Source organism: Merops nubicus, unplaced genomic scaffold (assembly GCF_000691845.1).
Source record: "Merops nubicus isolate BGI_N331 unplaced genomic scaffold, ASM69184v1 scaffold27527, whole genome shotgun sequence".
NCBI lineage: Eukaryota > Metazoa > Chordata > Aves > Coraciiformes > Meropidae > Merops > Merops nubicus.
The window spans coordinates 8,478-35,490 of NW_008620028.1; the positions used below are offsets into that span (position 1 = coordinate 8,478).

Sequence of the window (27,013 nt, forward strand, 5' to 3'; positions counted from 1 at the left end):
GACCAAGATCCATGCCTCAGAAGAGCTTATTTCTCTTCCCTGACTACAAGCAGTTCAGAGGAAGATGCCACCATGGAGGCTATCTAGGCTTGGCAGAGATAGCCATAAAGTTCTCCACTCTCACTTCTATTAACAAAAAAATAATAAAATAGTGTGTGTGTAATGATGGGAGAATAAAAAGTAGAGTCACCTAAAAGCCTCAGCCAGTCCAGAATCCATAGCATCTTTCTTCCTAGACAGAAACACTGAGGTCCAGTTATCAGTTGTTCCCCAAGTGGCAGGTCTGCACTGCACCAAGTCTATGGTAGAGTCAGAAGCAGAACTTGGCCAGCTTGCCTGCCCAAATAACTTTGCTGCCAAGCCTACTCCTTAGAAAGAATTGTATTTTTGTGGCATTTTTACTCATGTTTCCCCGCCAGAACAATTAGCCATGTGTCCTGGCTCCGCTGGTACAGAATCCCAGGCCTGCTGTGCTCTGCAGGCCACTAGCAGTTTGGAGTCAGCCAGGGCAGCTGCCCGAGTTGGCCACAGGGGTATCCCAGACCATAAACATCAAGCTCAGCATAAAGGGGAGAGTTTGCTGAGGATGGGGGACCTCCTGCTTGGGCTCCTCCTGACCCTGCTCGCGCTCCTCCCTCTCCTGCTCCCAAGAACTGCCTGCCTGTTTATTGCCACCACATCTTTGCTGGGCAGAGGGTAACTTTGCCTACTTCATAGCGACATTGGTATTTGTTTTGCTGTTTCATTAAATTAGTTTTTATTTCAATTGCCAGATCTTCTCTCCTTTTCCTGATCCCCCTTCTTGTCTGAGGAGGGGTCAGCAGGTGATAGTGCAACTGCTGTAGTTTAGCCTCAGATATGGGCTAAACATAGACACTATCTAATGTCAGGACTTTGGCCTTGCTGTGGCTTAAACACCCCACCCCAAAAGCTTCCGGTCACATTTCAAACAAGATATAAGAAATAAACATGATAAACAAACAGAAGAGGGAAGCTAGATCCAGACTCTCAGAACACTGTACACAAAGTTCTAAAGCCAGGCTCAATTAAGGTTTCCTTTAAATCTCACCATCCTTCTACCTACACTTCACTAAATCTTCATAGCAACCTGCCAGATTTGTTTTCATAATAGACCACAGGTGAAAGTTAAACCTGAAAATCAGCCAAATGTTGGTTTGCCCTGTGGTTGCTTAGTTGGGTGGGGTTTTTTTAAGCCTCTCCCTCATCTCTGGGGTTTTGTTTTTAGACCATCATTCACTTTGCAAAATCCAAACAAGCATAGATCTATCTAGGATTGCCTCGGACCTAGACCACACCCGTCACTATCTCAACTTGCTGCCACTTGCCCTGTCAGCAAGCACTCCCTTTCTAAGCAGGCACAGCCAAATACAGAACCACCTACCGCTAAGGTTTGTGAAGAGTCATGAGCACCAGCCCTTGGCCTGCGTTTCCTTTGCCCTACCACAGGATGCTGCATCAGTGATGAGCTGCAGCTCCCGTCTTCATAACAGCAGCAGGAGGTGACACAAGGCCAAGACAGAGGCTTGGGAGCAGTCCTAGAGAGCAGAGCTGCTTCCAGCCATGGCTCTTGGCAGGATCAGCCTGATCTTTATTCTGCTGTTGCCTTCCACTTAAACAGATGGCAAGCCCACTCTTGTACTCTTCCATACAAATCCCATTTTGGAGCAAGGCAGCTCTTGGCTGTGGGCTTACCTTGCCTTCTCGCACTCTGTGGGTTTTTTATTTGTGATTCTGTTCTTTTGTTGGGGCTTTTCAAAGACAAGTCTCCCAGTTAGTTGGCACCCAGAATGGCTTCCCACCTCAAACCATAAACCCCTCCACACCCTATTCAAAAGGGAGCAGTCATCCATGGCAACAGGTAATGAAGTTAGGCCCTCCAGCACAAGGTGCAGAAGCCCAAGCCTTCAGGCCTTAGCTCACTGGTCAAGCACAGAAAAGCAGCATTTACCTGATCTATCATTTTCCGTGCTTCCTCCACCTCTTTATCCTGTGACTCTGTCTCGATAGTGTATGTGCCCGTCTCGCTCACACTGTCTTCTTCATCATTCCTCCTGCCCTGGGATGACTTCACCTCTGGAGGTGGAGCAGAGGCAGCCTCTGGTTCTGACGATATAACCACACGTGGAGCTACCGGCATGGGCAGAGGGGCCGGTTTCTCAGCACTCGGCTTCCCCGACTGAGCAGCTTCCCGCAAGTACTCGGCCATGAACTCCTGAGCCATTTTAGATTTCCTGCCAACGCTCCCGTAAGTTTTGGCCGATGCTCTGGAGGCGGAGGAGGACGAGGAGCTGATCCGATCCTCCGTCTTCTCCCTCTTGAAGGAGCTCGTTCTTTGGGTCCCGGAGGAGCTGTTGCTGGGTTTGCCCGCCGGGGTCCCGAGGTGGGGTGGCGGCACCGCACCTCCCGGCTTCTCCGCCGGCAGCGCGTTCTTGCGCTTCTCCACCTTGCTCTTCGGCCCTGGGTCGGCGTCACTCTGGGAGGAGTGAGCGCTGTGGGTGAAGGACTGCGACCGCTTCTTCCGCGGCGTGTCCTCGAAGAACTCGATGACGAAGGCCTGCTTGCTGTGCAGCATCTCGTGGGGATCGCGCCTCATCTGCCGCTGCAGCCGGGCTTGCTCCGTCGCACGCTCGCCGCCCCCCGCCGGCGGCTCCTTCTCCGCCTTGGGCGCCACGGGGTCTTCCGAGTCGCTCTGCGTCCCGTCCTCGTGCCTGTTGCCTGCAAACAAGGTATGTGCATTTGACTTTGGTGTCCCCGGTTGCCGTGGCCCCGTCATTACCTCCCGGTTGAAATTTACTATTTCAGTTAAAAGAAAAAAAATCCTACGGGTTAAACAACTCCAAAGACATCTGCTGTGGTACAGGGATTGCACCCTGTCAGAGGAAATAAAACAGAAGGCAGTTGTCTCCTGACCCCACTTTTCACAACTGGTTGGCTACCAAGCTATTAAAAAACAATTCCAGAAATCATTTCTGATTTTGTAATGCTGATTGGTTCAGATACTTCATGTTTTGTTTCTTGCTTTTTTTCTATTTAAATAAAAATAATGACATTATTTTGCCGTTCTGCCCAATTACTGTAGTCCAAGATCACCTCACTACGTTCTGTTAGAGAGCAGAAAACTCTCTGCAGGATCAGTAAATAAACCCTGCACGCTGCACCCCATGAAACCCAATCCCCACGATGAAAGACCAGCTTAGTGGGTTACGAGTGCATGCATCTCTGAGCACCCACATTAGTCCCATCAACAGAGGGGAAATAAACCAGAGGCTAATGGGAAAGTGAATGTGCAGGATTCTTTAATTTTCCTGAGGATTTAAGAATCCCCCCCATGAGTTACACCATCCTATCACCAGCTAAGCAAAGGTTAAATCCTTACTTAGAATTCACTAAGTGTAAAGTAAGTTTATAATCATTTTCACTTGCATTAGCAACAACCACTTTTACAACCTTCACTATACATCAGTGATGCCTGCCCCTCAGCAACTTAGTTCAGGACTCTCAGAAGGAAACTTGAAGTAAAACAAAAGTAAAACAAACAAAAAAACAAACCTTTTTTTGGAGAAGGAAACTGGTGTGAAGGCACAGAACACGATTCAGTCAACGACCAGGAACCTGTCATCGGGAGAACGGGGAAAGAGGTCTCTGCGCGCTAGACTGTAATATGCAGCAAGATACACTGGCTAAAATACCACGTGTTTGAAAGGAAAACTGCTTAAACCTACTTTGCAAGTTCTCCAGACACATGGGTGAAGACCATTTATTATCTCAAGTTAGCTGTGAAAGATTACAATTTAATACAAGATCCATTCAGCTCAGGAGTCCGTCCTCTGAAGAGTTTCCTAACACTCTTGTGAAGGAAGCCAGTAAACTTTGCATTATGCCCCAAGGGCCAATAAGCTTCATCCATGGAAGGAAAAGTTCTTAAATTAAAGGGTCTTGGATAAGAACTCTGCTGAATGCAAAACAGTGAGGACAGAAGGACAAACACCAACCGTGCCCAGCAGAACACTACGCACATCCCCACAAGCTGCTAAGACCTGAAGTCCCTAGTTTTGATACCAGGCTTTACATTCAGCACATTGCTCCTGCAAATGAGCACATCTTACAAACGATCCCTCACAGTGGGCATCCCTGATCCTGAGGGCCCAAACCTGGTAGGCAGCCAGCAGTAGCCTCCAAGACATCTTCAAAATTAGCCCTTCCAGAAGAACATGTTACACAGCTATTGCAGACGAATGACACCCTGCCCTCTGCCACAGCAGAGGTGGATAAACTCCTCAGGCCACCGACACTGTATGTTTTAATCAAATGTCCAACAAGTTGATATCTTGATATGCAAATTATGCATCAAATTACCTCAGTTTCTTTCCAGGCATTATGGACTGTAAAGAGGCAAGTGCAGTCAGTCCAGTAATGGTGTGCATTGCTCAGGAGAATCTGGGGATGAGCAGCAGCTGCCTAACTTCCTAGTTTTCTCCAAGAGGAAAGGGCAAAACTACTGAATCACATTTCTATCCCTGAAGGTGTTCTCCAGCAAGTCAACAAAATCCAGTATGACAATAACAAAACAAAAAACCAAACCCAAACAAAACCAAAACAACCCAACCCCCAAATGCTTCTATCAGGCATACTGAAAATAAGAGCCTAAACAATCAGGCAGGGTACCTCAACACTGTCCCTTATTGGGAAGGGCTAGAAACAAGCCATGAGAACAAACCAATTCCATTCCCAAGCCATGCCAAGCCCCAGGGCTGAATCTGTGACACCTTTGTGACCATAGCAGCTTCTCAAAAAGTCTCTACACAAAATGTCCAGGTGGAGGTGTAATAGGTAAAACTATTCATATTACAAGGAGGTTTATTCCAACAAGGACCAAGCATATACTCTTTTAAGGAAAACCAATGCATTGCTTTCAATTAAGAAGGACCTCAAGCACAAGTCAGAATTGTTTAGGTTGGAAAAGACCTTTAAGATCATAGAGTCCAACTGTTACTAAGTAGGTCTGCTAACCTTCAGTATGTCCTAATCAGTTCAAATTGCAGTTAAAAATGAAGCTTTTCCAAAGGCCTATAAGGCAGTGAGAATGCAGGAACATGTCATCTCCCACTAGCTGTTCAGTGCACGGCCCAAGAGAGACATCCAAGCAGGCCCAAATCTTATAAAATATATTCAAAGTCGCAAGAGAATCACGTGAGACCCACCAGCTGCACTAAGAACTGGGCTCCAAACTGCACTTCAGACCTTTGAAAATCCCCAAAGAATTCCTCAGAGTGACACACTTAACAGAATACAAGTCCATGAAACCTAAAGTTTTTGAATAGAACAGGATTTCAAAGAAGCTTTAGCTTAAGAGAAGAAACCTTATTCTACCAGCACACCAATCTCCTCCACTGTTGATCACATCTATCTCAACTCTATTGCCAGTCTCTGTGTCAGGACCTTTGGTCATCCAACCAAGGGCTCTGGTCACTACAGCCATCAGGATGATAACACTTAGCCTCTTCTGGACTACAGCTAAAAAGAAAAGTCATTCCTTCAGATAGGAGAAGCCAAGAGAAGAAAATCCACTGAAATATCTGTGCTTACCAGCCTACCTGTACACTTGAAAATTATTTTATACATTTAAAAATCAAAAATCCTTTTCCAATCACTGTTAATGCTGAGCTGGTGTTATAAATGTAGAGCAACCAGATTCGAGTGTCCCCAGGCCAGCATCACACATGACTTCAGGGCCAGGTGAAGAGCCTGCTAGCCAAACCATTAAGAGTCATTAAAGAAATATTCTTCATCTTGCAAATTTGCAGCAGAGATAATGAAGTCCAGACCTCCTTGACAGGAGAAGGGGTTTCCCCCCTTTATTACACTGCATTTGCATGCCCAGCAGAGAACCATGTCCACTTGAGAGGACATTCACTCACCTTTAAGGGTTCTCACATGAACTGGCAGGTCACTCTTTGTACTGTACACATCATCTCCTGGAGACTGTCGCCTCATCAAGCTTGGGTCATTCTGGACAAGCCAGTCAGCCACTTTGCTCTCCGCTGACATCACTTCTGTATGAGCTGGTTCCTTATTGTATGGTCTTCTCTGTCTGAGTGAAAATTTGGTTACATGGTCTTTTATTTTTATTTTACCGGGGGTACCATCATCAAATTCAATGGTGAAAGAGGCATGACTCTGCACAACGGGGGCTACAACAGCATCAACATCCTTTGTTGGGATCTCATGGACCTGTGTTTCTGGAGATTTTGATGGCTGCTGAAATTCTTTAGTTGGAATCTCAAAGTAACTTGGCTCTCTCCGAAAGGCAAACACAGACTGTTCTTGGGCATCTCTATAAGTAGAAATATTACCATTCAGTTCTTCTTCATGTTGGGTTATCTCTTTTGATCTTTCTACAAAAGGGGACAAAGAAAAAAAGTTAGAAAACCTTAAATTCACAAACATGAGCTGAAATGGATTAAGGGAAAAACACAAGTTCTGGTTTAGACTGCTTCCTACTCCGGCCTCATCAGCTGAAACTGGTGCTTACAGTACTGCTACAGTCTGACCAACATTTGTTCCATTCACTTTGTCTTTAATTCAATTGCTCCCCAAAGAGCAAGCTGAGCACACAAACACACATGCACAGTTGTAGGTTTTGACAGACCTGCGTGGCTGGTGGCATTTAAGGTTTCTGTATGTTGCTGAACGAATTCACATGCACACCTACTCAACCTTCCACAGTTCAAAGGAAAAGCTTGAGTGTGCAAAGCTAGTCACAGGCACAGTTTTCCTGGACCAACACCCAATTCTGTAACATCATCAAGCATAAAAACACATTTTTTCCATAGTACCCAAACTTCCTGGCTAGAGGGTCACTTACTCATCTCCTTGGGAAGGGTGCTAATCACAACCCCTCTCTGCTCGACAGCAGATATGCTGCATGTGCACTGAAATGAAATATGTCTTTATGCAGCAAAGCATATGCTTGATAGAAACATCAGGTTTTGTGCACCAGTGAAAAAAGATGCATCTTCCATGCATGCAGATTCACAACAGGAGTGGGAAGCCTGCATGGCTTCTAAGCACAATGAGGTGAGAAACAGGACTCCTTCCACATGAATCAAACCCAGACAATGCATCAGCTCTTAAAGTGCCTTTGAGATAGCAAAGTCCTGGGAGACAGTGGATGGTTTATTCAGATGGGCTGCATACAATTACAGACACAGCACTGCTGCATAACTAGGTCTCAAGCAAGCTCTGTGAGGCCTTTCCCATCTACACTAAATTATTCCACAACCGTTGTTTCTGAAGTTCAAGAATTTTAGGGGAACATACTAAGTTTCCCTTATTGTGGTTTCAGCAGCAGCAATCTACATATGGGAACGTGCAAACAGGAGCACAAAGAAAAGTGGTAATTAAAGCCTTGAATCAGGACAGTTTCACACAGTAAAAGGCAAAAGCATGCAGAACTTTTGTCCTGGGCACCTCCCCAAATCACTTCCATTACCTGAGTAATGTTCCTCTTGCCTTCTGTCCTCCTTGTTATTTGCATCATCTTCCCCCCACCAGGAGGGCTGCCCATAAAGAGGGGTGCGGTAGGTGTTGGTTTCTAGGAAGAGAATAAGCAAACACTTTCACACAGAAAATACCAATTTACCAAGTTCACAGAAACCAACCACGTGTCAAAAAGGGAAAACCAGCAGGGTCAAATGAGATCGTGTACCTGTCATGTTGCAGTTATAACAACATCAAATTATACACAACAATAATGCATATGCTCAGGCTTTTTTTTCCCCCCCTCTTTTTTCCGTTCTGCTGCAAGATGCTGACTCCACCTCCCTTCACTCTCTTTCATAGCTGTGTTTCCCAGTTACTGGCTTTTCTCCCTTTCTAGCGTCATTATTCACAGGAAGTGAGAGATTTTTTGGCAGGACAGACTACAGAATACTAACCACAAAATTGTCTGCGATTCAGGTGAAAATCAGACCTTTTTCATGACCCTACCTGGGAAGACTTCAGCTCTGCCCTTTCTTGCCCCACCATGCCCTCCAATGTTTTGAGGCCGGTGATTTTTTCCCAACTATTCACTACCCCCACTCTAAGTGAAACATATCCCACAACAGGAAATTCTTGAAGCATTACAAATTTAGGGAAAATATTAAAACTATCTCCTTACATATACATAAAGAAGTAAACTCTTTCTCTCTAGAACTTAAAGTAAACCAAGTGGATTCCAGAGAACTGCAGGACAGTGGTTGTTCTCATGGAGAAAGATCCCCTAGAAGAGCAAAGCTTCTAACATTTTCTCTGCTCAGGGAGCGCTCAGTGATCAGAGCTTCACAGCAACAACAGGAACCCAAAGGAGCTGATCCACTGCTTCTTGGTTTGTCTACCACAAAACAAGATTGTGTTTTGGCAGATGCCTTGGGCTGCTGCTGTTTATGCAACAAATAAAAAGAATACCTCAATTTACCTGTGGTGTAGTTATTATTATGTTTTTATAATAGTGTAAGAGAAGCAAATAAAGTAGCTTTTGTTCTTTCAACTAGAGGTGATGCTAACACAAGGATAGGTCAGGGGATGAGGTTAAACTCCAGCTTTGCTGCTTCTGCTTCTACTGGTAACAGCCATCAGCAGATGCTTTACTGGCCATGTCTTAAATCCTGGCTCTAGCCACAGAGCCACAGCCAGGCTTCTACTGCCAGCTGCTGCTTGGCTCGTGGCTTTAAACCCACACACTTCCCTGTCTGAAGCAGCCCTCAAACAACCCTGCAGCTTTTGCATTCCCTGCTTTAATAGGGGTATGACAGAAAGTGGTCATTAGCACAAGGGAAGTTTGGAGAGGAAGGGGAATTAAATAAGGAAAAGATAAAACGAAGGCTGATTTAGGCTGTTCCTAAAGCTCCACAGACCCAACGGCCACTACTTCAGATGTTTTTTTTCTAGAATTGTTCCAGATATAAGCTCGCACAGTGACCGTCCACAGGCAAAAAATTTTGCTTTACAGATACAGCCCACAGGTCCTTTTCAAGAGATCATCTCTGTGTTTCAAAATTAACCATGCTGCCTCCCTTCACACAGCATCAGAAGAGGCTGAAAGTATTAGTCCCCTTTCTGCCTGGTGTGTGGAAGAGAAAACATGTTGCCATTATGTGGGCGGCCTTTCAAAGTTCAAAGGAGGAAGTATTTCTCACCATGAATAAATTGGAATTGCCAAGCAATATGTTTCATAACTGAGGATGGATAAACCACTCAAGGGAGAGGGGGAAGAAAAAAAAAAACACAACAAACTATTCACAAGCTTGTCAATGAATAGAGGCACCCAAATGTTGGGTTTGGCCTCTGCTAGGATGAGACCTTCTGTCACACAGCCTGTCAGAAACCTACCACCCTCTCCTCATGCCATGACTTGCCCACTAGAACCCGCCACACTGCAGAGACTTGCTCTGCCAATGTCAGGCACTTCTTTGGGGCACACACTGCAAAGGATTATCATCCTCTGAACTGCAGTGTTGATCTTAGGCTTGATGGCCAAGAGGCAGTCAGGGCCAGGAGACAAACACTTTGAGGTGATGGACAATTCCATCAATATTTCTTTGAGGTGATGGACAAATCCACCAATGACAGCCAGCTAGGTCTGGGGTAACTCATGCCTCAAGGTCAAGGGTGCAGAGCAGAGGGCTCAACTCAGAAGAAAAGAGATTTTGGATATTTGTCTCAAATTAATACAATCCATTATGAAAGTTCATCAGTGGTTTAAATTGTTGTTGGAATAAATCCTGAGCATACTACCCTACACTACTGCCCTAAAGAAGAAATGCAAAGACCATCTTGCCCTCAGTTCCTGGACAAGCAGCATCTTTCCCAAGCATGGCATTGGCTCTGTTACTGCTTGCACCTTGCAAGGAGCTGCCTCGTTACAGCTCATCTCTCCAGCACATCCCACCCCCTCAAAGGATCCCACAGGCCCCCTAGACTAGATTCTAGTTACCTGTTCCAAGAAAAACTTGTTTCCAAAGGGGCCGAAGTGCGCTAGGAGAGCTCGCACCCATCCTACAGGACAGACTTTTCCCCAGAAGCTGCTCTAGCCCCAAGAATCCTGTCCTATCTGCATACTAAACAGAGAAGATACTGCCTTTGTTCCCCAGAAGCTTTACTACTACAGGGAAAAGGCATCTAGGGGAGCAAGTCAGCCTTTGTTAGACTTTTTCTGCTGACGGGCAACTTCGGGACTGCAAGGAAAGCTGAAGGAAAAACAAGAGATTTCATAGAAAGATTTAATTTGTAAAGAATAATGAGCCAGCTCCTCCATCTTCTCAAATTTCCCTCCCTACCCTGAAGAGCCCTAATAGGTGCTTGGAAATTCCCCAGATTCCCTCTCTGACAAGGGCTAGCACAGTCAAAACCCCATGGCACATCAAGGAGCACCTACAGAGAGTGCATCAGGTTGGCCAGAGTGCACAGTCCTGGGGCCACTGGGGTGGCAGCAGAAGGTCCTTCCTGCCCCACGACACAGAGCTCACGTGGCTCCACCTGCAACGTCCTGTCACAGCCTGTGCAACACAGCTGTGCTCTCCTGTGGGTTTTTTCATTCCTTCCCTCTCCCAGCCTCCACAATAAACTGGAACTTCATTTCAAAGACTGCAAAAAGCACAGATGGAAAGCTGAGGAGTCAGTAGCTTGCTATTTGGGGACCTTTTCAATATTTTAAGAGCAATTAATGTTTCCACTAAGCCTTCACATTAATTTGCATTTTGAATAACATTATCAAGTGACACAGACACCCTCATCCTCAGCTACTGCTGAAAGTGGCCAGATCCTGAGCCAGAGTAAAATTTCCCTGACTTCAGAAGAGGAGCTACATCATTTTTCTGCCCTGCTCATGTCAGAAGCTTCTGTTCCTTCTGATTTGCCAGCAAAACAAACCTGACACCTCTCCCTGCTCCAGCTCTAACACAACAATATTGTATAAAAAGCAGAGGGGGGAAGCATTATAGGAAGGCAGCTAGACCAGATGTCTGTGACGGAAGTGGGCCAGGAAGCCACCACATATGCAGTTGTGCCAGGGGGCTTTTCTCTTCACCAGCTGGGATGCATTTTGGGTAGTGACCTCAACCTGGACCTGCAGCATCCAGAGCAGCATGTCTGCCTGTGCCCCAAGACACAGACACCATTGCCTGTCTGTTATAGTTCAGTGCAAGATGGAAGCTCTTGCAAGAGAAGAGAGACTCTGGGTTAGCCTGAGTCAGTGGTGAGGCAAGGAACACCAATGCAAAGTAGCTACTCAGTCATTTTAAAGACATAAGACTTCCTCCAATTGATGGCAGCTCGTTACCACCTCTCTCCACTCCATGCCAGGCTACCCAGATGGTACAAAGTCATTTAGACATATTTCTTGGCTCATCAACTCAGGCAGACAGCCCAAAACCCATCCTTTTAGATAACTGAATTGAGGTCAGCACAAGCATTCAGACAGGTAAGTACAGAGGTACTGGTGACAGTGTAATATGGAGAAGAACACTGACATACACGTGTCCTGCTCCTGGATTTCAGTCTTCAGGGCAGTCACTCAAAAGAAAAAAGTGAAGGCTGTTTTAGTGAAGAGCAAGAGAGGTTTGTTTGTTTAACAAATCTGGCAAGAATGAAGCCTGTTAAGTTAATACAGAACTATTGATTACACGAAGGAGAGGCACCACAACAAGAGAACATGAGATGTGTCAATACAAGGCTGTATTTATGGAGAAGTGAATCACACAGAAACATAGGGGCAGGACCAAAAATACAGGCCAGCTGATGAAAGGGCAAGGAGAAAGCCTGTGTTAATGCTGCTTTCTATCAGCAAGTGGGCAGAAGAGCTGGCATGACAAGCACTCAGCTCCTTCTGCAGAGGGGCCTGATTTCCCTTGAAGGTGTCCCCAGCGGTCAGGAGAGGGGCTGTGCTTTGCCCAGGTCCTCACAAAGCTTCAAACCATCCCAAGAGACACAGACAGCAACAGCACATTTCTTTGCTGACAGAAGCAAACACAGCTTTGAAGCTGTCTACAGCAGGTCATAACAAAAGCATGAGAAATCCAGCTTGCTTTAAGTCAAACCATTTTTGATCCATTATTAATAACAGTAACGTCCATCTTCAGAAGCTGCAGAGTAGGTTTCTCACGGCAGTGGCCTTAGGAAAAAAGATGATCTAACTGTAACATTTTAGAATTAACTCTTTACATCTCTGCTTTTTAACTCCTTTTCATCAGAGAGAATTCAGACCCAGTAGCAATAACCATAAAGCAACCTTCCGACTCCTTGCTGCAGTATTTATCTCACACGTGTATGGCAAACCTAAGCCCCAGTCTTTTGTTTCTGCTGTGAAGATACACAGATCCCAGAAGCTTTCAAATCAGGCTGATAATCATAAATTTATTTGTATCAATTACATGGTCAAACCTTTAGCATGCTGCAGGTACCACCACCCTAGCTCAGATGAAAAGCAGATACATCACCACCACTCGCCTCAATTAAAGGCTAGGGTAGAGCTGTGCGTCTAAATAGCTATTACCATGATCTCATGGGGGAAGCAGCCAAAGACCATGGAAACCACAAATGGGCACTACTCCCACTGCCTCTGTCCATGCTGCCTGTTGACCTCAGCCCCAGACACCAACAAGACTTTCAAGCTGGCCACTCTGTTGAAAGGACTCCCTAATGACCTGGATGCTAACCTGGAAAGCAAGCCTATTTCACTGACCCCTGGAGAACCTCAAGTCCTGTTCCTGCAGATGGTGATGCCCATTTCAGCTGGATGCTGTGGGCAGCCCCCACCCCTGGGAACTCAGGCCTGCAGCAGTTATTCAGAAGATAGTCATCAGATTTGGCACAATCTAGTCCACCAGCACTATAAGGCCTTTAAAAAAAAAAAAAAAAAAGATTAAAAAAATTAAGATCAGCCTGAGGATTAATTATATGTTGAGAACAGAAGACCACAAAGTAGCTTATCTCATCCAGTACCTCCACTCAGGTAGCAACAGATGGGGATTGTGACAGTCCTAAAATCTGCTCAGTTCAAGGCTGTACCTGGCCCCCTAATGCTTTAAGGCTTTCAACAGGAACTGATGGCTCTTTTTAGCACTAACCAGCAGAACTGTGGGCACTATTCTTATTCGTATCCACATCCAACCCACAGGGCTTGCCAGGCTCCTTGCCTCAAACATTTCACAAAGACCGATGATTTTCTGCTTACAGGCAACATGTGCCCAAAAGCTGCAAGTTCAACAGCATAAAGGCTAAATGGCTATTTCTCAGTCAGTCGGCTGGATCTCTCTCAGCCCCTCACCTCCTCCCATTTCTAAGCAGCTCTAATTGTTCACACTGTTTTGTTAAACCTCTTCCCTGAAAGCTTGCATTCCCTCTGCCTCTCTTCCACCGGGCCCTGGGAAGCGATTCTTCTAAAGGCTTTTGTCACCCCAGACCTTGCTTTAATTAGTCAATGCAAATTCCTAAATACTTACAGGCTTAGCAAAACAGCTCCTTCCTCACAGCCTCTTTCTGCTGCCAGCAAGCAAGCCCACTCCCCGTAAGAACACTATACTCTTCTTTCCACTAAACGTTTTAAATTGCTGCCACTCTTGAGAGCAACCAAGGCAAAACAGAGCATGTGTGCAGCTGAAGGCAAGGTGAACCAATCACATCACAGATGAAAAAGGAACCCACTGATCATTCTGCTCACGTGACAGAGATGCTTTTTGGAGAGTGAGGTGCTAATTTAATGCTCAGACTCCCTCCTCTCTTCCTTCCACACACTTCAGTCTGATCCAGCAAAATATTTCCAACAAAAAGACATTAATTCCTCCATCTCTCAGTGGGGTTAGCAGCACTTCAGATTTCTTCTATCCACCCGCCCCACTGCATAGGACATACTTCAGCACTGGCCACCAAAAAATACTCACAGCCCTTTTTGACTTAGACCTATGGTTTGTGCCCGCTAAGGATGATGCAGCTCTGCAAACCACAGGCTAGAGAAATGGGTCACCTTGCTGAAGAGTCACTCAACGTCCTGACTTTGAAGGTGTTCCAAATATCAACCGCTTACGCTATGTAGGTTAAAACCAACTAGTGAGTATTTTGGAAGGTAGCAAGAATAAAAATGAGAGCATTCATGCAGCCAGGCAGCAGCAAATGCAAACTGGTTCCAGTTACTGGCAAACTGGTCTAGTTACTGGCAATGTTCTTCACGAACCCCATGGCCCTGGAAAGGCAGCTGGAGAGCTCTCCCCACAGTGAGGATCACCTCTTCTCACCCTCCACGGTGCCATGGTTAATCATCACCAACTTCATCCCTTTAACTGCACGCTTGGGAGGCAGAGTCAGCACCATCCATGGGGGAGGGTGACACCCAGCCACAGCTAAAGCGACACAAAGAAAGTGTTTTGGGCACATGGGTGTGTGTGCTTCCACACACAGCTGGACGCAACAAGACCAGGCAGAAAAATTACACTGGCTGAGCACACTATGTCAGCTTAGAGGGATTTTAATAAAGACAATACATGGGAGATTAAGGTCAGCCAGCCCACTCCAATTATCATGAAGCCTTAATGGATTTAACCAAAGTTTTACACTTTTCTAGAAAGCTGCTGTATCTCCCTCTAGATCACCTAGCCCAAGCTGCTGTCTCACTCCCTCACCTGCCCATCCATTCACCTCCCTGCTTCTTCCTCTGACAGAAGCAGTGGGCAGTCTCTTTGCTAACCCTAAAGCTTTCCAATCGCTCTGCCATCCTGGTGCCACAAGACCATCGCTGCCACTGGTGCCACAAGTCATCACTGGGATTGCTTTAAAGCCATATTTATTCCTCCAGTGCACCATCAAGATTGAGAAGGACACCAATGGATAGCTGAGCAGAACAGGGGAGAGATCTGCCAGGGCAGTATGTACAGGTGGTAGAAGTTGGGTGAGACAAGACTGCCAGGGAGGTCTCGGCCCACAGTGACAGGGAACAGGGAGGAAGCGAGTTTGGCAGAGAGTCTTTAAAGGAAGCCAGAATCAGGTAAAGAAACGGAGAACAGATGGAAATTTTCAAATGGAAACTGCTTGCAGGTGGGGAAGAGCAAATGCGAAGCAAATGTCTCCCAGTGTGGCAGTCAGTTTCAATCCCACATACTGGCACATTTGGAAATACAGCCATTAAAGACCATACAGGGCTTTTTTGAAAGAGATGGCTTGTTGCTCCTCCGCCTGCCTGCCAGCATCACGCCACAGCAGCCATACATTTTCTATTCTGAGTCACCATCTCTGTTCAAACAGCAGCTCACGATTAGGAAATTAAAAATAGACCAGACAGGTGCCAAAGAACTTACCAAACCTGCTCAGCCCACAGGTTCTCCAGCACACACACAGAGCCAAGGCAAGCCTGAACCATCACACCAGCTGATTTTCTTTGGAGGCTGAATCTCCAAAAAATAAGACTCTGGAATACTCAGAGGTTTAGAAAGAGGACCCTTCTGGAACTGCTCCTAGGCACAACCCACAACACTGTACCGTCAGAATCACGACCCAGCGCAGGGCTCAAACTGCACTTTGTTCTGAATCTTGACGAACCGGTTCCTGGGCAAGTACCTGTAACTGCTTTCCTCTCTCCTTTCTCCAGCTTGGCTTGCGGGGACTCGGTGTAGACACTGTGCTCCATGGGCTGCTCCGCCCTCTTCATTCCCGTGCCTTTGTAATTCATCTGAAGTTGGCTGGTGTACTTCTCATGCTGCAGAGACACAAGCATCAGTTGCAGGGTGCCCGTGGGACCTGTGAGCTAGCCCATGGAAAAGATAAAACACCCCTTCCTGCAGAGGGTCCTGCAATAGCAAACACTTTAGCCATGTTCCACCACAAAAAGTGGTGTGCACCTGAGTGGAGGCTGCAGAAGAGCAGAAATACCACCTCAGAGGCTTTCAAATACCCCGTCTGGGAAACATTGACAGTTCTAGTCCATGAGAAGGTCACTGTGACTTAGCTCTGCAAAACAGCTAATTAGGAAACCCTTTAAAGAATAAACTGAGAAGGATCAAAACTTAGGCCATTTTCCATTCAGGAGTCAAATCCTGAAATCCACTTTGTTCTTAAAGCAACAGTATAAATTCTTTCTGTGTGCTCATCTTCATTATCTCAGGTTTTCAGCAAAGGCAATTAAAGCATATTTTAATTATTTGTCTCCAAACCCTCTCTCCAGCTAGGATACTGATTCTGCCTTAAAACAGGCTCCACATGAACACAGTAAATGAGCTATTTAAAAGTGGGTGTATTATAAGTAAATTAATAAAAGGGTGTACACATCCAGATTACCCCCAAGTAAGTTCATTGAATCTTTTGCCCAGTTCTAGTTGTCACATTTCTGATCCTCTCCAAGTCCTAAAGATGGAGTCATGGCTAAGAAGCCAGTATCTGCTAATCAAGAGGTGATGTCTGGCTCTGAAAGCCCAACCTCTCAGCTGAACATGACAGCTCTCTTGCCTAGAGGGAGTCATTTTTCTGCCTTAGATAAGAGGATGCTTGAATATTTTGTACCTGCTACTGATTTATTTGTTTAAAGAACACCTCACTTTTAAGAGAGCTGCTCAGCGAGTAGAAATTGGGAGCTCAAAGGCAAAAATGAGCTGATATATCTAATTCATCATGCTCAGAAAAAGGCATCTGTGCTCCACTTCTGGAAGGGGACAAGTTCTGTTGCGTTTCACTCACAAGCTAATGTGCTGACTATTCTTTAATACATTACAGCTTTAGTAATCTTCTTTGTTGGCAGTCATGAAATCATAAATAACTTCATCTACATGTTAGCACAGGGGTAAGAGATCAGAGCTGAGATAACTGGGAAGTCTATCTCTCCTCAAAAGTTTTTATTGAGTCACAATCCAAGGAGAGCCTCACACTGTGGAACATTTCATTGCTGTCCAGAGCATTTTAACATTTCAGCCTGCTTGACCATTACTGAGGAACTTAACTTTCTTCTTGAAAATGCACCTGCACCTAGACACCCTTACCTTTAATGCTTCTTCTGGGACTTTGTGTTGAATTTGTTCCAGGACATACATGTTTGAATGTACAGAAGTCATTAAGGAAATAGCAACGGAATTTCAGGGACAGAGAAATCTAGCATTTAGTCACGGAAAGAAAACAAGATCATAAAACTAGGGAAGCTTAAAATATGCAGAGTACTAAAAGTTAATTGCACTGTATTCCAACATGGTTCTCGTCTTGCATGTTTTGCAAGAGAGCGTTCAGTCATGTCTGCTGGCCAGGGTCATGCCAACTGAAGGGCAGCAGACAAGTGAAGCAGGCAGGAGAAGCTTCAGGGAGCACCAGCAGCTCCATGCAGGACCCAGCGAGCAGCCAGAGCCCTGACTCAGCTGCCACTCCTTTTCCCAAAGCTGCAGGGACTCCCCATGGTATCCTGGCCAAGATGGGACAATCTCACACACTCTGGACACAGGGCCCATAGAGTTCTGCTCCCTGTAGGGATGCCTGGGACTATGATGTTCTCTTGCCTTGACAAGGCTTTTCAGTCACTGCAATTTCCTGGATGAAAAGTAAATCAGGTCATGAGCTGCTGTGACCTCTTAGGAAGGGAAGCGTTCAACATGGTTGAGCCTAGGCAATAATCCTCAGCAACACAGAATTAGAAAAAAAGGAAGCATCTGTCAATGTCATCATGAACAAACCAATCAGCACAGCACAGAGCAAAGCAGAGGAAAAAGGAAAGATGGAAAATGTTAGACTAAAAATAAACCAAGTGATACTGGCATAGCAGGGAAATGCTGCACAGTCTGCAAGTGAAACTGTAAATGGAAAAGAGACAAACGCTCTTATGCAACAGCACACAACCAACTCTGAGACCTCAGGAGATGCTGCATCTTCACTGAGCTGAACGTGGCATGCACAGAAAGCACAGCTAAAGAGAGTGACAACGGAGAGGAAGAGATTGTAACAGCCGCAGCAACTATGCCAAAGTAAAAAGATTACTCCAAAACCTACATTCTTACAAGTTTTCCTGTTGAGGGCAATAAATTCTACAATTCATAAACACAATCATTCATTTCACATGAATATCCATGTAAGGGCTCAGGACTAAACACTACAACTCAGCTCCCCAGTGCTCAGAATTGCTCTCTATAAAAAGTTTAAACCTGTATCACAGCCGTTTAAACCTACCCACACTCTGCACTGGCTTATGCCTTTGCTACACTGGAGTTCACAGCTAATCTGCAAGCTTCCCCACACATCCAGGGACCAGGAGACACGTGACCATCAAAAAAAACATTTGCAAAGTTGTGAAGTCAAGAAAAGCCAGAGCTGAGGTTGTCTACGGGACTGTAAGAGGCTTCACCACGTGTGCGCCGAGATGCCACCTTTCCACACCATCCCAGACAGTGCTCTGTTTCTGGGCAGTGCTCAGTAAGGAGCTACTCAGTGGTTTTCCTCCCCTGTATGCCTGAACCCACATCAGCTGCACCCTGCTGAAATACTGATCTGAAGGCTGATCTGCCCCCTTTCAGTTTAAGCATCCCTGTTGCAACAGCAATGCTTCTGCACTGTCACTGCTCAGGGCTGAGGTACCCAGATCCCTGGAAGACCAGGGAGGATCAGCTTCTCCTCACTGCTTCAGCTCTCTAGGTTCCAGCAAGGTTGGGAGTGTTTCCAGGGCTACAACATGGCCAAGTACAAACTGATTGTCATGGGGACAGCAAAAGTCACAAGAATGTGGCCTTGAAGTCAAGGATGCACAAGAGTTTTCCAGCCAAAGACTTCCCCATCTTCCAGTAGTAAAACATAGTCTTTCCCTTTATTCTCAGAAACATTTGGACTGTTTTAACTGAAACTTCCCTGCAAAATAAAAAAGAAACATGGAGAAAACACTTGCTACTTCTAAATTCAGTCTGACTGGGTAAAGTTTGGCAGACAGAAGCAACTAAAAAAAGTGAAAAAAAAGTATGAGATGACATGAGAAGGCAGCAAAAGGAGCCTCTACTTACCAGTGTTGCTCTGCAGGCTCAGAAGGACATTTGGACATCTATGTCACTTCAGGATAAAAAGGATAGGGATGAAGGCAAAGGTATTTTTGCAGACACTAGCAGGACTTGTGACTCTGTAAACAAAGCAGTAACTGCAGCCCAGCCTCCCTCAAGAGAGGTGAATTTGCTATTGCTAAAAAGAGATTTACTCTTGCATTTTGTGCCAGAAGCAATCTGAACAGACAAACTTCAGCTGATACAGAACTAGGGGTCTGGCCACGAGCCCCAAAGCTAAATGTTTAAGGCTGAAGACCTGAAAACCATTTGAAAGCAAACATTTGGGTGAAATGATTAACAAAAACACAAAAGTTGGATGAAAAAAAAAAAAAAGGAAGATGTTAGTTTACACAGAAGCATATGAAATGTTAGCTCCCCAGCTGGTACCAGCTACAGTTGCCACCCACACGGAAAGAAAAAATGCAACCCTTCCTTAGAAAGAGACTTGAAGAGGCACCTCCATAGTCACTACTGGCAGTGCAGGGCCTGACTGGAACTTCAACAAAGGTAGCAAGCACCAAGATTAATATGCTCCAAATCAGGTCCATGGTGGAGAAACAAAAGCTCATGAGCTATCCAAAGGCTCCAGGAGGCCAGATAAACACCCCCACTCATTAGACACAATTAGGACTGTTAACTGTCCATGCAACAAAGGCGTGGACATCGCAGGCAAAGGCCGTGCCCCAGTCCCTCTGCAGACACCAAGGATATCGTAGCCGAAGCGAATGACGTCGTTCAGCTTCAGGGTGATGTACTTCTGGTCAGGAATCCTCACGTCATTCACGAACGTCTGCAGGAAAGAGGCACGGGAATGATTTTTCACTGAAGGTATCAGGGAGGGCACCCGTGCCCACCTGCCAACGGCACTACACACATTCAGGGTGCACTAGCACAAAGTCGGCCAGGTGAGGAGCTAAGTTCCCTAGAAAAATCAACACCAAACAAACAGCTCCCATGGGCAAGTTAGAGCACCCCAATTACGCTTCAAAGCGAGGTGCTCTGAAGGGACCTCTAGGGAGATTTACCTTTCCACCAACTGCAAATGAAATTTTAGTCCCCGCCGTGAACATGTAAATGATGTGCCTGAAGTTAGGAACTTCAGATGTTCTCGGTTCTCCTCCACCCTTCACAACCAGCAAGAGCAGCAAAGGGTGCAGCTCATACTCTAATTACTGAGCTGGGAATCAGCTTTCTGCTGGATGTCAAATGAGACTGGTGTCAGCCCCAAGGCCTTACAATTTCGAAAGCAAAGCCTGTCACAGAGGAAGGGGGAAATGAAAATGCACAGGAAAACAAACATTTGCAGTGGCATCACCATGATGTCTGTGGCCACACTGTCCCAGACACCATATTTTAGAGTAGCAGGCAGAAGAGTCGCATACTGATTTTTCCTATGCTCTAGGCAGTTAACTGAGGACCAAAGAAACTAAGTTATCCCTATAAAGGTGCAAGAAATGTACTTCATGCGGTGAACAAACATCTTGATGTCTCAGATGCTTGCTTTCCAAGGGGACCCCTAAGGAACAATTCTCACAGAACAGAGGAACCAATCGACCACTCATAGACATCTTTCACAAATAAAGCCATGTACTTTTCTAATAGCTCGGGCCAAATAAAATGAATGAGGAGCTCAGCTGAAGAAGCACAAGATGGGGATTTGGCCCTCGGGGACAGCCAGGGCAGTCACAGACACCAGGAGTCACTCTGCCTCCCAAGGTGGGATTCACTCAGCCCCACAGGCCGGGAGCCCACTGCTGGGTCTCTGTAGCCTCAATACAAACGCAGCTACACTCTAATGAATCAAAATTATGCTAGAAACTGAATTTACATGCTCTCACCACTGAGACAAAGTCTTCTGCCTTCTCACCTCAGCCAAGCCAAACATCCATGATAAGACCAAGTATTAACCACAGGGGAAAAATAAATGCTGGAGCAGGAAATTAGAACCTCAGCAGACAACAGCCCCCAGCTTCCTGGCAATTTATAGAAGAGCTGGGGAAGAGGCCTATAATTTTAGAATAAAAGCACTGAAGCTGGTTAAAAGGCACGGAATTCCTATTTGTATGAATTTTTTTAAATATTTTAAAATCCCACAACAATCAGATCTGGAACAGGAATAATTATTTGCTGAATATTCTGCAAAGAAGAAGTCTGCAAGAAAGCCCATTTTGATGGTCTTACTTATTCATCCATGGTTACTTCAAACAAAATAACACAAGGAAACTGTTTATTCCAGATAGAAACACTACCTTCAAAACCAAAAGACCCTTAATAGAGGCTGCAGAATCAGCTGAACATCAGCACAAAAAAAAATACAAAACATTTTGACAGTTAATATGAAACAGGTTATCCAACAAAGCCTTATAATGCATTTTTTATTAGCCATAAAGCAAGTAGGAAATAAAAGCAAATTCTGAAAACTGAATTAAAATCAAGGTACTCTGAAGTGATCCCTGCAGTTTCAGAGGGGGAAACAAGTTTTTATAAAGATTTTAAAATAAGGGACCCATGTTTCTTTCATTTAAAAAAAAAAAAAAAAAAATCAACCAATCAGCTAGGCCACAAGAGTCTTCTCCATCAGAAGTGTGTTTGACCAGTTGCAGAAGACAGGCACTGCTATAACCCCTTTTACTGCACTGGCCCTCTGAGTGCAAGTCTATGATTAACATGTGTATGAAAAGAATTATTGGTACAAGCCTCCCCTCTCTTGCAAGCACAGTTTTCAGCTGCTGTTTTGCCACCATGAGTTAAATACCACAGGTTTTGAAGCAGAGATCCAGCTAGAGCCCAGACCAGTTACTGGACATATTCCCATTTCAGCAGGGCTCTATGCTTTCAGCTATGAGCCTGAGAAGGATTAACACTCATTCTTGCTGTTTTAAGATGCCATAAGAGGCAGAACAGTTGAGGTCTGCTTTAGCTGCTGGTTTTGTACAAGTTTCTGGGTTTGTCTTGTGGTTGTAACGGTGGAGGGCTTTTGCTTCTATGCCCCAAAAAAATGGCTGCAGTAAAACCCCTATTGGGAAGATAATTCTGTGAATCTAGCATAGCTCTGCTGGTATGAAGAAACAGCCAGACTAGAGGCATCAGGACAGTTTTAACTATGATGGTGTGTTTAAATATCACAGAATTCAGGTGGGCAAACAAAGCCCTCACTGAGCTGCCTAACAGCACTGCATGAATCAAGACCAGAGCAAGGGTTAAAATTCAGACACATTCAGCTCTGTTCCGGGCTCACATTATCACTCAGTGTTCGTACAAACCAGGCTTAAGGCAGGCAGAAGAGCAATTTTTATTATAAAAAAAAAAAAAAAAAAAAGGTGGTCTTAAATAGTTTCTCCCCAAAGAAATTAAATGTCTCATCATCCCATAAATCACTCCATGCAATGACAATGGAATTGCCAAAAGGTCATCCCTGCTCATGCTGAACAGCTGCTCTAGAGTCGTCACCAGTGTAGTGTTAACATCCCCAAAAGGAGGCTGAATTTGTTTCCTCCTCTTTTGCAAGAGGCTTTATGATTTTGTGGGTGCTGAAGCATTCTGCAAGGACACCAGAAGAAAGGGAAAAGTAAATACAATATTCCCCAAAGCTTTCTTCTTCGAAGACGAGATGCTACATAGCCTCCATCTCAGGCCTCACAAATACTCATGTGTGTGTTGGGCTTAACTCCTGCCAACAACTGCAGTGACCCAAAAGGGTCTAACAGTAAAATTAAGCCCACAAGCTCCTGCAGACTCAGCAGGCACCGTGTGTGCCTCCCAGGGCCGTGACGTTTGGTACTTACGCCGTTTAAGCTCCCCAGATCCTTCACCCAGTGCTCATCTTTCTCCTGGTCGTAGTTGATGACGGCGTGCTGCTTATCGACGCTGCGGGACTGGCAAGGGAAGCACAACAGAGGTGAGACTGCTCAGGCACAGGGGACACCGTCAGCCACAGCAACGCACAGGCAGTAAACTAACTTGGTACGGGGCAGGGGAAGAGAGGTGAAAAGAAGGGAGGATTATGTATTATTTACTACTATAAATAACCAAAGGATAAACAGTAAACACTTCCACAGTTGTTTAAACAGTTCACTGAAGACAATACGCTGTTTGCATGGAGAGGGGAAAAAAATAAAAACACTGAAGGCTGTCAAGACTACATAAAAATTTCAATAAATTATATCAATACACACTGAAAAAAAAAACAGTCCAACTGAAAGCCTGGGGGGTAGGATCTCAGCCAGTGCAAACTAGAAGAGCTCCGCTTTTCACCAGCTGAAGCCAGAGGCCTCATGACTGCAGATATTCCCATTTGGGATGATTTCTTCCTATTTTTCGAAGAGAAAATAATCATTTTCTTAAGCTGTACATTGTTGTGAATACATTTGGATTGTACTGTTCCCAGGATCACGTCCTGGAGTTGATTTAAATTCTAGGATGTTTTCCAAATTGAAGGAAGGTTAGTAACCTTGGGATGAGAAAGAGAGCAACTCTAGGAAAATTCAAATTTAAAGCTAGGTTTGAGAACACTGAATCAAACAGTGATTTAGTGCTACTGGCTTAGCAACAATGCACAAGTACCAAATGCACTTTATCTTCAAAACAGAGTATGACACTTCAGCAGAAACAGCGTCAGACTCCTGAGAAAGAAGCATTAGAACAAAATCTCTCAATTTTGAAACATGGTGTAAGTGTTACAGCTATAAAGACTCCAGACTGTCCATATTTAGACCTACCGACTCTCGTAACCTGAATTCTTGCCGCAGCTGACCTCAGGCGGTCACTGGAACAGGTCACTCCCTCAGCACACACATGACACCAAGACCTGCCTGGTATCTCAGGCCAAAGGAAGGTAGGAGGTTCCACCAGAGCAGGGAGACAAGCCAGGCTCTAAATCAGCTGATCCTCTCCCCCCACTTCCTGGGCATCAATCAACAAGTTCTTGGTGAAAAGTCCTTCCCTCTTCCCAAGTATAAACACATTGATTTCCACAACACTGTTCTCAGCAAGCCATTATCTACTTCCTTGCAAGCATACAGAGGCAAAGACTGTTTCAGGGCAATTCTTTGGTGAAAACACAGAGGCTTTTTCCAGCCCAGCTCCTAACATTTGCAGGAGTTTCTTCTGTCTCAGCCAATGTCAATCACATCTATAATATCCCAACAGCTGAAAAATGGCACCTCGTCCCCCTGCAGAGCACATGTCAGCCCAGGAGACCTGTTCTCCGAAATAACCCTGAAGTACCAAGATGAAGCAAGCATACACGTGGCCAGAAAACTGCCCCTCCACCTTGCCATGTCCCTCATGCCCTTCACGCCACGCCACCGTGAGCAGAGGGGCAGGTGCCCCCGAGCCCCCAGCTGCCTCACTGCTACAGTTATCCACACACTGCTGACTTCACAAGGTGCCAGCTCACGTGAGTCCCAGCTGAAAAACCAGCCAGCGCTCCATGCTCTGCTGCAGACGGTGCTGCTTCAACAGCAATTGTTCTCCAAAGAGCAGCTGGTGGGACAGGCAGAGACAACATGGTCAGGGACACCCTGCTGGTACCTCCTGCTGCGTCGAGCCCCAAACAGGGGAGCGATGCGCAGCAGTCCCCAGGAGGGCACGGGCCAACCTCTCACCCCATGCATGCCCCACGCTTGGAGTCTGACCCCCACCTCAAAGTCGGGCCCCACACTTGGAGTCTGACCCCTGCCTCAAGGTCGGGCAGGTCTTCAGCGCCTGCTGTGCGAAGCTGCTGCTTCTCTCTGTTACTCTTCCCATTGGATGCAGCCCCTCAGTCCCATCTGCAGTTGCCCAAGAGGCTGCGACAGGTACATGCAGCATGAGGTGAAGATGGTCCAGGTAAGGATGGTTGAGGGATGCTGCCCTGCTCCTGCACCTCAGCACACAGCCCTGGTGGTGGGAGTGTCTCCAGCTGCAGCCTCCAGTATCACAGCAGTTGATGGGCCATGAGCTGGAGAGTTGTACCTGACCTACCACGTGGTCCCTCACATCCTGTGGGAGGATGCAAGAGGTTCTGCTTCCACCGCCCTGCCTGCCCAAGGTCCATCCCCACAACCACTGGGTTCTCCACCCATGGGCATTTATACAACTACATTTCATCCTGCTGCACCCAAAGACAACCACACACAGAGGACCTGACTATAGAGTACAGGTGCAAGGTCTTCCATGGTCTCTCTGCTACCCAAAATAGTGGACATCACTGTTCCAAACGGGATGTAAGGGAACATCCATTAACTGGTGCAACAGCAGTGTTTGCCTTAGCTTTTTATAGCATGTCACAGACACTCATGTAAAGATTAACAGAATTTAAAGGCAGGACAATCTCTCTAACCTCCTTCCAAGGCCAGAAATGCTTCCACCCCAAAAAGCTAAACCAGGCAAAAAAAAAAAAAAAAAAAAAAAGAGGGTAAATTTTATCTGGTACCTAGTCACAGGTCATTTCAAAAAGGGTTTATTTCTGGAAACCAGCTGTCTCCCAAAAATTCAGTTTGCCCTGGAGCTGACCCTGATGTAAGTCAGCACAGCCTTCAGGCTGCTGTGTTGTACAACAGCTGACTACAGCCACTCAGGGGTCCCAAACTAGGTAAGGGTCACCATAAGGGAGCAAAGATGCATCCCAGCAGCATATCCCCCTACACAAAACCAAGAAGAGGTCACCACAGAAACCAATTTGTGACAAAGATTCCCATCTTCCAAGGAAATTTAATCTGTGTTCAAGACAGGGTCAAAATAATATGCGAAAAGTATCGTCCCGATACTACCTCTCAGCATCAATGTAAAGAGCTCATCAGGAACATGGCACGCTGCTACACAGGCCACACTTCTGTGAAATTTCATGGTTTTGTGGAGAAGAGAGGAATTTTCTTACTTTGGTTTATGATCAACCAGCGAACATCACAGGAACTGGCAGCTGGAGTTCCTAAGGGGCTGTCTCCAGGGAAACGCCAAGTAACTAAAATCACACTATTTATTTTGATGCAGACTTGCCAAAGGTCACTCTTACTTGGGAGCTGAGGTGTGGCTCGTCTCAACATCAGTCTCATTGCACAGGAGCCGCTCTTGCGGGCTGGGACAGCAGGAACCCCGCAGCTGACCATGCCTTTGTCCTCAGAGAAGCAGACTGACTCAATCCCACTTCCTAAGAAAGGAGTAACCAGTTTCCAGACTGGTAACAGCAAAGAACCTGAGACCAGTCTGCAGAAGTCACTCAGCTCAGCAAGCCAGTGGTTTCCAATGCATGACCCACTGAATCACAGAAAGCAATTTGAGAAGCCTGAGTGAACTCACGTTAGAGAGCAGCCCATGGGTGCAGAGCTCCCAGTAGGCTGCAGCTCCACTGGCAAGATTTCAGGCAGCTATGAGTCAAAAAGCTGCAGTGAAGTTGATTGAATCACAAACATAAGAGGACTCCCTAGCTTATATGGACACTCGCACCAAACACTGAGCCTGGCTTATGATCAGTCACAACCTCCACCACAAAGAGCAAGACTGATCCATCTGTTAGGAGGGCACACAGCGGTCTGAGCAGGGAAAAAAAACAAACCCCAAACAATTTCCAAAGCTTTAAAAACCCCTGAAGTGCCTATATGAAGACATCAAAAGCAGAAAACAACCGGCAGACCCTAGTAGCTCATCTGTTTCAGCATAAAAGCATCTGCAATGGGGTAAGCAGCACTCCTGAGCCACGGCAAGGATCACTGAGATTCTGCTTGGACCCAAAGAGCAGAACCAGAGCTGGAGAACACCAGACGAGGTTGAGAAGGAGAAAAGGTGGCAGGGAAGGGAGATGCCATCCTAAGTGATCTGGAGGCAAAAAATAAGACTACAGTCCAAGAGGCTGGGAATGAAGGAAGAACACACCATTCTCACTATGTCCCAACACTGGACCTGTCACCAAACGAAATAACTCTTGGGAAAACACAACCTGTGCTTTTCTAACTAACAACATTTACACTTCTCTGAAGGGAAAGCATGGAGAC

At 45.8% G+C, this 27,013-nt stretch overlaps 1 protein-coding gene across 1 annotated transcript in view; it reads right to left on the reverse strand.

The window, feature by feature from the left end:
* CEP170B (centrosomal protein 170B) overlaps positions 1 to 27,013 on the reverse strand; it is a gene marked incomplete at its 3' end in the record, with an annotated part of 42,553 nt that overhangs the window by 7,559 nt on the left and 7,981 nt on the right. Inside the window, 7 exon segments of the mRNA XM_008944004.1 lie at positions 1,970 to 2,736; positions 5,940 to 6,416; positions 7,514 to 7,615; positions 15,607 to 15,745; positions 17,019 to 17,077; positions 19,755 to 19,833; positions 22,829 to 22,918. Of these exon segments, the coding sequence (XP_008942252.1) occupies positions 1,970 to 2,736; positions 5,940 to 6,416; positions 7,514 to 7,615; positions 15,607 to 15,745; positions 17,019 to 17,077; positions 19,755 to 19,833; positions 22,829 to 22,918 (1,713 nt within the window).